The sequence below is a fragment of the Wolffia australiana genome, chromosome 10 (assembly GCF_029677425.1).
Source record: "Wolffia australiana isolate 7733 chromosome 10, ASM2967742v1".
Lineage (NCBI taxonomy): Eukaryota > Viridiplantae > Streptophyta > Magnoliopsida > Alismatales > Araceae > Wolffia > Wolffia australiana.
In genome coordinates, this window is record NC_135844.1 from 8,700,180 (window position 1) to 8,716,610 (window position 16,431).

Here is a 16,431-nt window from a genome sequence, read left to right on the forward strand (position 1 = left end):
ATGTCCATGTAAAAATCATCTTGGAACTATGCCTACTTGAGTAGGTTGTGAATCATTGATACATTTTTTTAATTTCAAAATAATGGATCCATTGTATGGATGAGCAAAATTTCACAGTGAGAATGTAATAATCTGAAAATAAAAAGTGTGAAATAAAGCAATTTTTAAATCCGTTGTGTTTTCTAGAGCACATCGTTGATTGAAGAAGTCAAAATAGCAGTGAAGGGGTTCTTCTGTTGTGACAAATCACTTTATCCTGGCAGAATATAATGATGTATGTTGAGTTTCCTTGTGCGTACCTCATAATTTTCTTCTTACCATCTATCCATCTACATCCATCCCATCCACATCCATCTATCCAGGCCTAGTCATCCACATATATCCATCTATTCATATGCTTCATCCATCGCTTATTTAATTCACCCTGGTTACAGTATCCACCTCGCCAACTTATGTACATTAATTGTTCCATATATCTATAACTGATTACCATTTTTCCAACCTCACCATATTTCTTGCTTTATAAAATATATATTCTCATCCCTAATTACCATTTAAAATGATATTAAAACCCTAAAACATGTTCCATGCAGAGATGACATGCACATCCCCCATCACCCATACATCAGTTCTGGATTAACAATTATGGGTCATCTGTTTATGGGTCTGAATGATGACATGACAGATTTAAGGGGGTGGGACAGAGGGTTACCAGCCCTCTGTCCAACAAGCCTACACAGTCAATTTGGGACAATCTGGGCATGAAAGTTCCAACCATTCTTAATCTGGGACAATCTTGAGCAGAACTCTATTTCGTTAAGATTTAACTATAGATAAACATGGAGATATATTTTATGCAGAATATCGGTATGCCCACCAGATTTAGTGAGAATAAGATAAGTTGGATAAATAATATTGAAAGCCTAACAAAAAAAAGGAGGGAGGAAGATGATTGGATGATAGATACAAGGTCAGCTGGTCAGGATATGGTCTAATCCCCCCTGCATGACAGAGATACGGCCCGGGGAACTGACATTGAGCAGTAGCTGTTGCAGCCACCGGCGAGTTGTTTGATCATCCTACAAGCCGATTACAAAAGGCCGCCAACATATGAGTAAGGGTTGTTTTTGCAAGGTAGAAAGAGGGGGCAGGGATGAACAAAGCTCACCCGGAGACATGGAATGAAGGTCCCATCCCTGAGCATCTCTGGCAAGCAGGATTTTAGCGCTTCGCATGCCCTGCAAGACCAATAAGACCAAAATTAGACTGACCACGACGAAGGGAAAAAGAGAAAGAATACCTCAATTAGGGAAAAACGAGACAGAGCTAGAGAGTAGTAGAATGCGAGAGTGAGATCTAAGAGGTAGAGGGTGATGAACAGCCACAGAATGAAAGTGACAGAGAGAGACCTCAGGATAGAGACAAAATAGTCGAAGGAGCTAGAGAGTAGTAAAACGAGAGAGAGAGAAGCATGAGACTGAGAGAGACAGAGACGGGAAGAGAGAGAGAGAGAGAGAGAATACACCAACTAGGGAAAGAAAGAGACAGAGCTAGAGTAGTAGAATGAGAGAGTGAGATCTAAAAGGTAGAGGGTGATGAACAGCCACAGAATGAAAGTGACAGAGAGAGACCTCAGGATGGAGACAAAATAGTCGAAGGAGCCAGAGAGTAGTAAAACGAGAGAGAGAGAAGCATGGGACTGAGAGAGACAGAGACGGGGAGAGAGAGAGAGAGAGAATACACCAATTAGGGCAAGAAAGAGACAGAGCTAGAGAGTAGTTGAATGAGAGAGTGGGATCTAAGAGTTAGAGGGTGATGAATAGCCACAGAATAAATGAGACAGAGAGAGAGAGTTGGGTTTAGAGATGGAAAGAGAGGAAGAAGCTAGAGAGAGGTGGTCCTCAGCCAAGAGAGAGCAAGAGACATAGACGGTGGATGGGTCTAAAAGCTATATCAAGAAATAAAAAGAGAGAATAGCCAGCTGGACTTTAGAGAGGGAGAGAGTGAGAGGACCTTGGATTATCAGAAAGTCTTAGATAACAGCGAATAATATGCTTGAGGAGGCGGGTGGATGGCTGTTCAGCAAGAGACGCAACCATGGTCGCAAGTACGCGGCCCACGGCAAAGAACCGTTCCGCTGTAGCACAGATGTACCGCAGACCCACATCGTCGAGCAGTATTTTCTGCATGATGAACGTCGCCACCTAAAAGGCACTCAAAAATAATCAATGCAACAACGAAGCCAGAATTTAGGAACGATAGTTTGTTGAAGCTAACTCACTGTTTTCGAAAGCTCGCTGCCCATCTCCATTGTGCGCAGGCAAAGAGGGATTATCTCAGTCGACAGCAGGAAGTTTATCACTTCTGTGTCATCAACCTGCCGACCAGCATTACCACTAGAGAAATCACAGAAGGGCAGGAGGGGCTGTGTAGCAGAGGACATGACTCACCTTCACAAGGGCACCAATGACGCCGAGACTCGTGAGCCGGAGATACTCAAAGGGCCTGGTTTTACTGGTAGTGTTCAGAAAAGGGTACAGATAGAGCGGAATGTGAGCTGCAGGTAGAAAGACACCCACGGGATGAGCAGAAAGACTCTGTTCTTCAGCCTCATTTTCTTGCCGGATATAAAATTGATTGCCTTTTCTGTTTCACTAAACACTTAGTACAAAAATTATTTAATATTTGAAAGAATAACTTGATCGTCATTGTGTTTGACCTGGAAAGTTACTACTAGACTATGACCAGCATTAACTTCATGTAAATCAATTTTAACATTTTGAAATTTTTCTATAAATCATTTTTTGAAGAAATCATGTTTGTTTTGTCCAGTTAGCAACCACTTAAGCGAATCAATTATTTTCATAAATTTAAATTTATATAAAAATGGGTGACAAAAAATGACTATGATTAGAAGAATGACGAGAGCTATCATTTTCTTTTAACAAACGTGAGAAAATTTAATTTTTGCTCCAATACATGAAAGCCAAATTACCATTCAAGAAATGAATTCTCGTGTCTGGATGTGATGCCACACACTGTAGAAATTAGAAATAAAAGAAAAAATAACGATGATTAGAAAGCTACTTCAAGACAATAATATGAAAATTTAATGGAGAAGACCAAAACAAAAATCTAAGTTCGCCAATACTTGAAAAAAAAAAGACAGCAGACGGCAATAACCAAAATTTTACACCGCACCGCACATGATTTTCGCACAATCGCCCGTTCGCACATGATTTTCGCACGAACAGGCCTTCCCTAGGAATGAGTTAGACCATTACAGAACAGCAAAAAACCCTGACACGGAGGAAAGACTGTATGTTCAAGAAAACCGAGTACATAAATTTATTTCAGGTTTGAATGCACAATTTGACACGATTATGACCTTACTTATTGTCGAATGTACATGCCAATAAAGATGAAAAAGTGTTTTTTAATAGGCCCATTAGTTAACGGTGTAATGGGCTTATTATTGCATTACCCGAACGGCTTAAATGCCAGATCGGGTAAGTAACGGCTAGTCAAACTAGCCATTACAAACTAGCCGTTATGGCAAGCCAGTATGGCACTTGTATATATAGACCATGTGTCATCTTAATGAAATTTTTTTGGCGCTTCTGTTCCTCTACTCTTCTCGTCTTTTCACTCTCTTCTCAAGGCATTAATATAGAATCGACACTTATTAACAGAGAACGAACTCCCACCTTTGAAGAAGCTGTCAGCCTGGCCATCCGAGAAGAGAGTCATCTACAACCAGGAATTATAGATCATATTCAAGAGACCACTGCCTTTGGGATCAAATCCTTCACAAAGAAGACGCCAAACAGTGGCTCCACAGATCAGAGGGGCCAAATGATCGCCACTGAAGATGATCCTAAAGCACATTTGTGGTGTAGTCACTGTGGTAAACAACGCCATATGAAGAATATGTGTTGGAAACTCCACGGGAAACCTCAACCTGGGCAGAAGAAAACATTTTTGGGTCAGATGCATGACGAGATTCCTTGGAAATTTCCACAGGAGCAAACAATTACAGGGACGGCCGCCCAATCACACGGATCTTTGGTTCAGGACAGCCCCAATATGTCCACAGTTATCTCTACAGAGGAGATTGAAAAGCTGAAATAGGAACTAGACCGTATGCATCAAATGATGGCTGCCGCATCTGTCGCACCCTCCAACATTTCATCTGGAACAATCCCTTATGCTTATACCAGTTTAATATCTCAAAATGTACCAAATGAACCATGACGATCACGTGATCTCTGGATTTTCGATTCAGGAGCCACCGATCACATGACTCCACATAAACACTTGTTTTAGTGATTATAGCCCCTTCCCGACTACTCAGAAAGTTTTGACTGCTAATGGCCATCTGATTCCGATTACTGGCATTGGCACTGTCCATAGTCCAAATATCAGTTCCTTAACAGGAACCCTCCATGTACCATGTTTATCAGCCAATTGGATTTCTTTAAGCAGGCTGAGAAAGTTGACAATACATGGCTTGATTATTACTAAAAATGGTTTCTTTCTTGTGAATCAGACTTCCGGGCAGAGGATAAGACTCGCTACAGAACATCACGCCCTGTACTACCTTGAAGAGCGGGCTGAACTATGCAATGTTAATTCTGTCGCGAAGGCCTTTCAAAGTACCACATCGACCTCAAGAGTGGCACTATTGTTTCATCAACGACTAGGACACCCATCTCTCCCAAAGTTACATTTATTGTAGCCTGAAGTCTGTACTCAATTAAACTTTTTAGATTTTGTTTGTAAAACTTGTCAATCGGCCAAGCACACACGTGCTCACTACCCTCCCTCTCTTCAGAGATGCTAACAACCATTTGAATTAATCCACAGAAAAATCTGGGGGTCCTCTCCCAGTCCAACTACAGGCTGCAATCGTTGGTTTATCACCTTTATAGATCACTGTACCAGAATGACATGGGTATTCTTAATGCCTCAAAATTTTGATTCTGTGCAAATAACCATTGAATACTTTAAAATGATCCACTTACACTTTTACACGAGAATCAAACGATTTCGTTCAGATATGCAAAGGATTATGTAAACCATGAATTACATCATTTCTTCCTCGAACACGGTGTGTCATGGACATCGTGTGTAAATACCCCTCAACAGTATGGAGTTGCTGAGTGGAAGAATAGGCACCTATTGGATGTCACTAGGTCTCTCCTTATCCACAATCATGTACCTACATACCTTTGGGGAGTTGTTGACTACTACCCATTTGCGAAATACATGACCTACAAGAGTACTAGAGAATAAAAGCCCCATTGACGAAGTTGAACAACACCTGCCTAGTGTTAGATTACGATCTCAACTTCCATTAAAGGTCTTTGGCTGCACAGCATATGTACATCGCTATACCACCAAGAAATTAGAACCTCGAGCACTCAGATGTATCTTTGTCGGTTATTCTATGACCCAAAAAGGGTATCGCTGTTATGACCCCAAGGACTGGAGATATTATGTGACCTTGGACGTTACCTTTCATGAACATGTTCCATTTTATGCTGGGACACCAGATCGATCTGATCCTGCCCAGTATCCACGCATGATGACCAAGACGCCACGATTTCAGAACTACATGAAATTCAGCTTCAGAGTAATAATGACAAAATAACCACACCCCCTGGACTAATTGTTCCAGTTGAGAAGCACACTAGTGAACTAACTGCTAAAAAATCCCCCTGACGCACCTAGTGAGCATATGTTTTTACCAACCCAACGGTTTGGTAGGCAGGTATACCGTCGAAAGGCCAATCCAGAACCGTACAATTTCATAACCAGAATGGTGGGTGAGAAAGAAAATAGTCACTTCCCTATCCAAGCTTATGTCTCCCCTAGACTACTCTCAGAAACCTACCAAGCTTTTATCTCCAAAGTTGGATCTATACCTATTCCTACTACTGTGACAGAAGCCCTGGAATATAGTCAATGGAAAACGGCAATGGAAGACGAAATGCAAGCCCTACATAAGAATAAAACTTGGTCCTTAGTTCCATTACCACATGGAAAAAGAGTGGTAGGATGTAGGTGGGCCATTACTTTTAAATATCGCCCAAACGGTGACATTGACAGGTATAAAGCTCGGCTGGTTGCCAAAGGCTACACACAAACTTTCGGCATCAACTACGTAGAGACATTTGCCCCAGTAGCAAATATGAACACGATGTGAATTTCAATTTCCCTTGCCGCTATTAGAGGATGGAATTTGCATCAACTAGATGTCAAGAATGCTTCCTTACATGGCACTTTAGAGGAGGAGATATACATGAGCATCCCGCCAGGCTTCAAGACAGAGTGCACTCAAAATATGGTCTGTAAACTGAATAAAAACTTTGTATGGTCTCAAACAGTCACCACAAGTATGGTTTGGGGCATTAACCAACTCAATGAAACGCATAGGCTATACACAAAGTAATGGTGATCATACATTGTTCATAAAACATACATCAAAAGGCATAGTTATTTTACTTGTTTATGTAGATGACATGATCCTGACTGGAGATGACCAAACAGAAATAGAGAGGTTAAATGAGCAATTAGCAAAGGACTTTGAAATCAAGCGATTAGGTAAACTTCGGTATTTCTTGGGCATTGAAGTAGCATACACAGAGGGAGAGATTGTATTATCACAGCTTAAATACACCTTGGATCTGCTAACTGAGACCGGGATGATTGGGTGCAAACCTGCGCCAACACAAGTAGATCCAGACTTTAAGTTAGGATTGGGAAGCGATAACCCACCAACTGATAAGGGCAGGTATCAACGACTAGTAGGAAAACTCATTTATCTTTCACATACTCGGCCTGACATCTCATGTGCCGTTGGACTTGTCAGCCAATTCATGCAAGACCCTAGAAAATTACATGAAAAGGCAGTCCTCCGCATACTTAGATACTTGAAGGGGACACCGGGATATGGGCTTACTTTTAAGAAAAATAATCATACCAATCTTGAAATTTTTACTGATGCTGATTATGCAGGAAACATCGCTGATAGGCGCTCTACTACGGGGTATTGTTCTTTCTTAGGAGGGAACCTCATCTCTTGGCGGAGTAAAAAACAGTTGGTTGTGTCACGCTCCAGTGCAGAGGCGGAATTCCATGCAATGGCGCATGGCATCTGTGAAGCACTATGGCTTAAAGCCATCATGGAAGATCTCAAGATTCCATTTCAGACTCCAATACATCTCTTCTGCGACAAGTCGGCAATCGAAATTGCCCGGAACCCAGTCCAACATGATTGAATCAAGCACGTGGAGGTGGATCGACACTTTATTAAAGAGAAATTGGAGAGTGGCCTAATCAGTACCCCATATGTCAAGTCAGAAGATCAATGCGCTGATGTGTTCACGAAAGGCATTCACAGTCCTGCATTGCATTGTCTCATCTGCAAGCTGGGAATGAAGAACATACACTCTCCAGCTTGAGGGGAATTGTTGACAAAGCTCCCTTTTGTTTTTTGGCTTTCATTATTTTACCCTATTAAGTTAGTATAATTATCTATATGTCCTTTTTCTTTTTTGACAGTTGTACACCCTATTGGGCCTCATTAACGATTGATGGGCCCAATCATTCTGTATAAGCTAGGGCTTGTTGCCCATGGGAAATATACATTTTTCGTTTTCTCCTTTCTGCTGAACCAGACCCTTAGAGTTTCTCAAATCTACACGCCCAAGGCCATTCGATGTGGATGCTGCTGCTCTCTCCATTCTCCCTCAAGCTGCTCCACGGTGCTCCACTATCTCGTTGTCTCTCTTCTCGCTGAAGCCATATTCTCCTTCAATTACGAATAACAGTGACTTGCTTAACCACCCAGGGCACAGTTACAACACAATTGGCTACCAAATTGTCAGGTTTGCATCTTCACTTGATGAAACTGAAGAAAAAGATCCGAGAAGAACGACACAATCGTAGAAATGAGGCCTTGTCACGGGTCCAACAGCTCGATGCATTAGAAGACGTACAGGGCTTAACCGATGCTGAACGCTCAGAGAGAAAAAGTTGCAGAGGAATAGTGGGGGAGGAAGGCAAGAAGCTCGCGCTTAATTGGAGGAAGCGCTCTCGCCAACTATGGCTATCTGAAAGGGACGCCAATACTCGATTCTTTCATTTGGCAGCGAATGGAAGGCGTCGCTCGAATCAAATACTACGTTCAAAGGTGGGGGATCGAGAGGTTAACGGGACACAAGCGGTTGGAGGAGCGTTGGCAAACCATTTTAGAGAGATGACTAAACAAGGGACTCGAAATCAATGGAAATGGAGCTGGAGAAGCGCATCCAAGGTGACACAAGGACAACAAGCTGAGTTGGTGAAGCCTTTCTCAGTGGAAGAAGTGCGATCAGCGATCAAAGGTTTAAATGAAGAAGGTGCACCAGGTCCGGATGGATTCCCTGTCTTTTTCTTCAGCGAATTCTGGGAGGTGGTTGGGTCCGAGGTGGTGGGTACACTAGACGAGTTCCGGCGAGGAAATTATGGTCTGGAGCAAGTCAACCGATCCCACTTATTTCTACTGCCCAAACGACCTGGCGCCATCAATGTGGGGGATTTCAGGCCCATTGCACTGTCAAACTCTATATACCTTATCATCCCCAAGGTATTGGCGAACCGGCTAAGGGTGGTAATTGGGGACCTAGCCGGGCCGTTTCAATCCTGGAAGACAATTGGTGGACAGTGTGGTGGCGGCGGGGGAGATTGTATCATCATGGAAGACGAATAAAACTAAGGGTTTCATGTGGAAGGTCGACTTCGCTAAAGCGTACGACTCACTCGACTGGAGATTCTTATGGTCGGTTATGCGCAAACGCGGGTTCCCCGAGGAATGGGTGAGATGGGTGAGGCAATCCGTTACGCCTCACTCATTCTCGATTCTGCTCAACGGTCGAGCTGAGGGTGGATCCACCCACAAAGAGGAGTCAGGCAGGGATGTCCGGTAGCACCATTGCTTTTTGTTCTTGCAGTGGACACCTTGGCCACCTGCACACTTAAAGCTTCCAAGCAGGGCCTACTACAGGGTTCTCAGACGGCGAGCTACTCAGAGGGAATCCCGCTCCTACAATATGCGGATGACACCACTTTCTTCATTGAGGGCTCGATGAGAGAAGCTCGTATTTTATCCGCATTACTTGGAACTATTTGCGGACTTCTCGGAGCTACAACTTAATCGAGCCAAGTCGGCCTTTGTGGGTTTCAGACTTTCTTCGGAGGAAAAGGCACAGTGTGCAAGAGCTTTAGGCACACCTCAAGACTCGCTCCCGATGGGCTATTTGGGTCTTCCGTTGACCGGGAGCCGGATTGTAGCAGCAGAGTGCCATCCGGTAGTCGAAAAAGTGGAAAGGAGGCTCGAAGGTTGGCAGAACAAGACACTGTCAATGGGGGGTCATTTGGTGCTACTATGGTCAGTCCTGTCAGCAATCCCGTTATTCTACTTGTCAGTGTTGGGAAATAGGTGGTGTGGCCTATTAGGTCCACTAGACCTTAGCCCACTCAGGGTTCCCTCTCTTAATCCCACATTTATAAATCTCCAATACTCTCTCTCTCTCAATCCTATATATGGGCATGTATCCCTTCTTTTTCTAAGTAACAAAGTTCTATCTTTTCTATCTTCTTCAACATGGTATCAGAGCCTAGGTCGATGACCTAGGGCTCCTCTTCCGCATCGGCACCAGGGCGGCGGAGGTTCCCCCTCTGCCGCCCTGCATCATCTCTCGGAGGCGCATCTCTCCGGCGACTCCTTCTGGCAAGTTCTCTCTCATGCGCGCGATTCTCTCTCCTGCGCGCTATCCCCTGCATCTCCGGCGGCGCATCAACTTTCCGGTGAAATCATCTCATGCATGCGATCTCTCTCTCCTGCACGCGATGTCTCTCTCCTGCGCGCAATCTCCACATCTTGGCGACGCTGTATCTTCTCCGGCCGCCAACCTGCATCATCTCCGAAGGCATTTCCATCCAGATTGGTGGCGATCCTTTCCGGAGACGCCCTCATCAGCATCGGCGGCTCCAATTGGCGGCGGCGTCTCCTCTCGGCGACTGCAACTCCGACCGGCGCTGACCTATTGGCTACGGCCTCTTCTTTCGGGTCGGCGATCTCTCCTCCCCGGCGAAGATCTCTCCCCGTCCTGCATCTCCCTGATGATCCATCTCCCTGGCGATCTCTACATCGGCATCATTTCATCATCGCCGGCCTCATCCAATCATCTCCATCGCAGCGATTGAACGGCAGCGCCATCGTCCTCTCCAAATCCGGTGGCGGCGTCTCCCTCTTCAGATCTGGCGGCGACCTCTCATCCGCGAGTCACCATCTTCACTCGCTAGCCAACCTCTCCGTGAGCCCGCTGCCATCTCCACTCATCACCGATCATCTCCTCATCGACAACCATCTCCCTGAAGATTCGAAGAGGACGAATATCATTCCACTCTCCATCGGAGTATCTCCATCGGGCGTCAGCTCCTCCTCAGTGGCGATGTCTTCTCCGGCGACATCTCTACCACATCGGCAACGCTTTCCTCCATCATCAAATACGTCAACCTCATCGTCGGCATTTTCTCTCTCCGGCGACCTCTCCAACCTCCGCCCTGCATCCCCTCCAGCGATCCCTGCGGCGATATCTCCTTCTCCGGCGATCTCAAATTCTTCCGCCTACCATCATCTCCATCCGGCCATCTCCGCGCATCTGGCCATCTCCACCCGTCGCCGACTCGTCGGTCATCTCCGCGCATTGCCTATCTTCCCTCTCAGGCTTCTTCCGCCGCCTCTAACGCCTACGGCTGCCTCGGGAGCCTCCGGCCACCTCGGTTGCCCTCGGGCTTCCTCCGGCTGCCTCGGTCCCCTCAGGCTTCTTCCGCCGCCTCTGGCACCTACGGCTGCCTTGGGTGCCTCCAGCCGCCTCGGTTGCTCTCGGGCTTCCTCCAGCTGCCTCGGTCCCCTCAGGCTTCTTCAGCCGCCTCTGACCTACGGCTACCTTGGGTGCCTCCTGCCGCCTCGGTTGCCCTTGGGCTTCCTCAAGCTGCCTCGGTCCCCTCAGGCTTCTACAGCCGCCTCGGCCGCCTCCGGTCGCCTTGGCTGCCTCGGGCTCCCTCCACCGCCCTCCGCCGCCTTCGGCCGACTCTGGCGCCTACCGCTGCACCGGCCGCCTCCGGTCATCACCGGCCTTCTCCGGCCTTCGGTCCTTCTCTAGCTGTCGGGCCTTCTCTGGCCTTCTCCGGCAGTCACCGGCTGTCTCCGGCCGTCGGGTCGTCTCCGGCCATCACTGGCCATCTCCGGCCGTCTTCTGCCGCCCTAGCTTGGACAGCCCTCGTTGGCCATCCTCAGCTCTACCTCGGCAGTCTCAGCTGCCTCAGCAGCCTCTGGCCGCCCCGTCGCCTCGGTTTCCACCGGATGCCTCAGTTGCCTCAGCTGCCTCGGTCACCTCCGGCCACCACCGACCGCCTCGGCTGCCTCAGCAGCCTCCGGCGGCCTCGTCGCCTCAGTTTCCACCAGATGCCTCGGTTGCCTCAGCTGCCTCGGTTTCCCTCGGGCTCCCTCCTCTGCCCTCCGCTGCCTTCGGCCGCCTTCGACGCCTACGGCTGCCTTAGTCGCCTCAGCAACCTCGGATGCCTCCGGCTGCCTCCTGGTGCCCCCACCGCCTCGGCCATCTTCTCTTTGCCAACCGTCTTCAGTCTCCAGCCATCCTCTGCCATCTTTCCGGCCATCCTGCTCCACGCTCTACACCGCCTCCTACTACATCACAATCTGGGCGTGGATGACGAGCATCCATGCTCCAGCTTGCCGGGGAGTGTTGGGAAATAGGTGGTGTGGCCTATTAGGTCCACTAGACCTTAGCCCACTCAGGGTTCCCTCTCTTAATCCCACATTTATAAATCTCCAATACTCTCTCTCTCTCTCATCCCTACATATGGGCATGTATCCCTTCTTTTTCTAAGTAACAAAGTTCTATCTTTTCTATCTTCTTCAACAGTCAGTATTCAAAATGCCAGCAGTAGTGGTAAACAGATTGGAGGGGGCAATGAGAAGGTTCTTTTGGGGAGGCACTGGAGAGGAAGGGGGCAAGGGATTGCCTCGTGTGGCGTGGGAGATATTGTGCAGACCAATGAAGCAGGGAGGGCCGGGGATCCTTCATCTGGAGATAGATTGTGCAGACCAGTCAATGAATCTGGCATTGTTGGCCAAATGGGTGGAACGGATTATGAAGTCAACAGAGGGCCTAGTTTTCAATGTCCTAAGAGACAGATATGGCTCCAAGCTAGATTGGGAGAGGTGTTGGGCTCATGTCAGGGGAGAATCCCCCTTCTGGAGCGGTCTACGCCAAGCAATACCTCATGTGCGGGAGTTCTTTGAGCCCAAATTGGGGGATGGGGCAAGGTTCCATTTCTGGACTGATAATTGTTCTAACCAAGGTACCATGAAGTTAAAGTTCCCAAGACTATTTGCACTAGCAAGACACCCAAAGGCCAAAGTCAGTGAGTGTTAGGACGAGGCGTGGGTCCCTATATTGACAAGAGCTTTATCAAAGCCACGTTTTCAGGAGTTTTTGGGGATGCCAGAGTCACTTCTACCACTCAGCCCCTCACTTGAAAGTGGAGCACGGTTGGACGTGGCGGGGGTCGTCTTTCTCAGTGAAAGAAGCATATTTGTAGATTAGAGGAGAAGCGAGGGATGACGTGACCATCAATAGGGCATTCCACATGTTGATGAAGCTCAAAGTTCCACTGAAAGTGCGACTTTTCAGCTGGTTATTACAGAGGCAGAGGCTGATCACGCGGGCCTATCGGCGGAGATGGGTCCCCATGGATCCCGTTGACTGTCCTATGTGCGCTAGGGTGGAGGAGGACTGCTCACACCTATTCTTCATGTGTTACTTCGCCCAGAGAGTCTGGGCATCGCAACAGGTACCGGTGGTGAATGTCTCCTTGGATGAGGCCTTTTGGACTTCAGTCATAGAAGGAAGACACAGAAGCGGAGGGGAATGGGGGCGGTTACTTGCAGTGCTCTGGGCAATATGGCTACATCGGAATGAAGTGGTGTTTAAAGGAGAGGCATGTTCGGTAGAGGCTACATCTGTTTGTACATTTTTTGTACAAACATTTACAATTTAATGATAGCAGGTTGGCCACCGGTTCCGGGTGGCCTTCCACATTTTCTTCAAAAAAAAAAACTAACCTGCCCCATCCAAAAGCCCAGACCGAGGGACCAGTCGTAGGGGTACAGTCTACTTTTGTTTGATCCCATAAGCATAACCCATCCTGCCCTTGAACGTTCATAATCCTAATCATTACATAGGATGACATTATTCTTTGAGTGGATTGCCAATACCGGACCAATCACAACAAAAAATGTATGAATTTGACATGAAAATAAGCGTGCATTCAGAATTTTTTAAAAATGCACTAACCAGCATCAAGAAAACACTTGAAAGTTACGGTAAAGTGAAAAGGACACTAAGAATGCAGAATAACAAAAACAGAGTAATGTTGAAAGAAATTCAACCAAAATTAAAAGCCTGAGAACCATGTAACGAATGATAAAACATAAATCCTTTTCATGCATTTTCTTGAGAAGCCAGGAGTACACAAACCTGAAGAAGTGCCAGAGCATTGCATACTCGATTTGAAGCAGCAGGTGTAAGCGTTGGCGGTGAAAGAACAGGATATATCGAGACTATCTCCTGCAATACCATGAATATGCTAATCACATCAAGGGACGCACCAAAATATTCCATGTATATCTGAGCATGAAGTAATCAAGACAGCAGAAATCAAAGGATATAGGTACTTTCCAATTATATCCCCATCTTATACCATGTTAGTTCCACGATTTCACTACGAGCACTTTGGTCATTTCCCCCTTCAATATGTAATTCCCTTCAGAAAGAGCAACTCTCCCGTTTGGAGACCAGCCATGAAGTACCAATGATAACAGCCAATAAACTTCTTTGGACGATACACTAATTTGCTCAAATATAGGGTATAGCCTCAATGAAATTATAGGGCTCTGAAGGATTTTTTAACTATTTTTTTCTGAGAGAATCATACTTATCGCTACTCAAAGAGATTAACATTTGTAAAAAAATAACCAAGATTTAATGCTCATTGATGTGGAAAGAGAAATACCTGAAGCAGAGCAGCAATAGTTCCAAAAGAGTTCCAAAGTAGTGGGGCTAGATCTTGAAATATCTCCCGTTTCTATAACCAAAAAGATGTTAAGGTATAAGAAGGCTAAAAGTACGACATTTCAAATTCAAAGTTGATAAAATTATGAGAATGTTCAACTAAACATGACATGTTTCCAAAACGCTGGGGATTCAACGATAATATGTAAACCTTAGGATACCCCAAACTCAGGAAATCATGCAGAGTGTTCAAGAGATCAATTAAATAGAATTAATCACAAAATAAAATTTCCAAGGGTATGTGATTGGCGCACACAGACTGAAATAAGATATGGTGTTTTTACTCGAAATATAGACCCTTTAAAGGAGAAATTCGAACAAGCTAATAAAAAAAACCATCGTAACGATGCTTGTCACAATCAAGTACTTCACTCAGCTAAAAAATGTGAAATTAACCGCTATTTTCAAGGCATTTCAAAAGTCCTGTAAGGATTACATGGATATTTCAATAGAGAAATAAATACCACGCTCGTCCTAGAATCTCTGACCCACAAACCAAAATAAGTCGAACAAGGTGGGTTTTACATGATAGAACTAACGATTGAAGAATATATGCGTAACCAGAATTCAACTTTCCCCAATTTCACAACACCTTGTAATCATTCCTCCACCCCATTTTACCTCGTACGAGAAGAGACGAACACAGTTCGCGACTAATTTGACGAATTAGTAAGTAAAGCAACCGATTTCCTAAGGATTAAAGCAATATTCCTGTCGCATATCAACGGTAAATCAAAAATTCCAAAACACCCATATCAACAGCTCGATCGACAATCGCTGTGCCTAATCTTACGCCCGTAGATGGGATGGAAAACCGAATGGAGACCCACCTTGGAGAGTTCGAGGAGGGCATTTTCGCGGAGGTCGGCGTTTCCGAGTTCCAAAACGAGCTGTTCCGCGGACGCCAACTTGCGATCTTTGGCGGCCTGTTGGGCGGCGGCGACGGCGGCAGAAGAGACGCCGGCGAGAGCCTGCTGGGGCGTCGCCGGCGCTCCGACGAAGGAGGGATTGAGGGAGAGAGATTGCTGGAGATTCGCCATTAAAAGGGAGCTTCGCCCGTAGCTCGAAGAAACGGAGACGCAAGAAGAAAAGCAGTCGCCAAGGGCTGGAAAAAAGCCGCTCTTTTTCCTGGTTTCCATTACTTCTGACTATGGAATTCCACGCCCGGGACGTGAAGGAACGGATGACGAAACTGATGACTGGATGGATGACGGGACGAGACGGACGGATGACGTGCCTAAACTGTTATTATGTCACCGTCCCGTCGCACGTCCGAGGATTTCTAAAAAGTACGTCACATTTGCATCACCATCATGGTTTGCAGTGTCCCCATCACATCCCTGTCGCCGGACGGCGCCACCATCACGTGTGACGGGAAACAACTATGCAGCGGAGAGAGAATATAGGGGCATATCTCCAATTATCTTTGGATGGCATCCCTTTGCGCGCGTGAATTAATACAGGGACTTTTCTGTAAAATGCCAAGACATCAAGTTAGCGACACCAGGTGGCAAAATCTCAGCTTTCAAAAAGCTTAAATCTTTCGATATTTAAGCTTTTTTGGTCATTTTTAAAAATCCGTCTCTGACGTCGTCCGTGACGGCCATCCCGTCATGTCACTTGTCCGAGACCCCCCATTACCATTGCGTCACTGTCACTTCCACTTCATCATCCATCATCGTCACCGTCACGGGCCCCTAATTTCGTCACCGTCACCGTCACGTTGACGTCACCATAACGAAGTTCGACCAGACCGGATCGGACCGAACCGGCTCAGGAAATTGGTCATCTCTCTCTCCCTTCTGTCTCTCCCCCCTCCATTTCCCTCTCTCTCTCTCTCACTCTCCCTCTCTGATGGCGAGGATGCCAACACATCACCGTCGGACGCATCGATACGGTCAACCAAGGTCAACATCTCCGCTACGGACACAACGGCGAAGTCAACCAAAGTCAACATCTCCGCCACGAACACGCCGCAACTATCATCACACACGTCTCCACCCGCATATGTCCCTACGCGCATCATGACACGTCGCCAGAGGCAGATCAACAACTGCCCTTTGGCGTGACATGAAGCATGTCTTTAATTTCTCGTCATTTTCTCTTTCCTCCAAGACCTGTACATAAAGGCCATTGTTTTCAAGAAACACTTAGGCAGTCATATTTCAAGAATTGAGTTTTGTTTAACTCTTCTTGGAGGACTGCCCAAGCCTCCCTATCTCGCCAG

The 16,431-nt window shown here is 46.3% G+C and overlaps 1 protein-coding gene across 2 annotated transcripts; it reads right to left on the minus strand.

The window, feature by feature from the left end:
• Positions 1-830: 830 nt before the first annotated feature.
• LOC144708566 (Cell differentiation, Rcd1-like protein) lies at positions 831-15,318 on the minus strand. 2 transcript variants are annotated; one of them, XM_078581956.1, is made up of 10 exons: positions 15,035-15,318; positions 14,146-14,217; positions 13,611-13,700; positions 13,196-13,300; positions 2,996-3,038; positions 2,451-2,557; positions 2,282-2,377; positions 2,014-2,204; positions 1,169-1,238; positions 831-1,079 (listed from the first exon to the last, which is right to left on the minus strand). In XM_078581956.1, exons 1-10 carry the CDS (start codon positions 15,242-15,244, stop codon positions 972-974), a joined length of 1,092 nt encoding a protein of 363 aa, XP_078438082.1. In that variant the 5' UTR covers positions 15,245-15,318; the 3' UTR covers positions 831-971. The 2 variants fall into 2 exon arrangements, with proteins under 2 accessions (XP_078438082.1, XP_078438083.1); XM_078581957.1 differs by lacking the exon at positions 13,196-13,300.
• Positions 15,319-16,431: the final 1,113 nt, after the last annotated feature.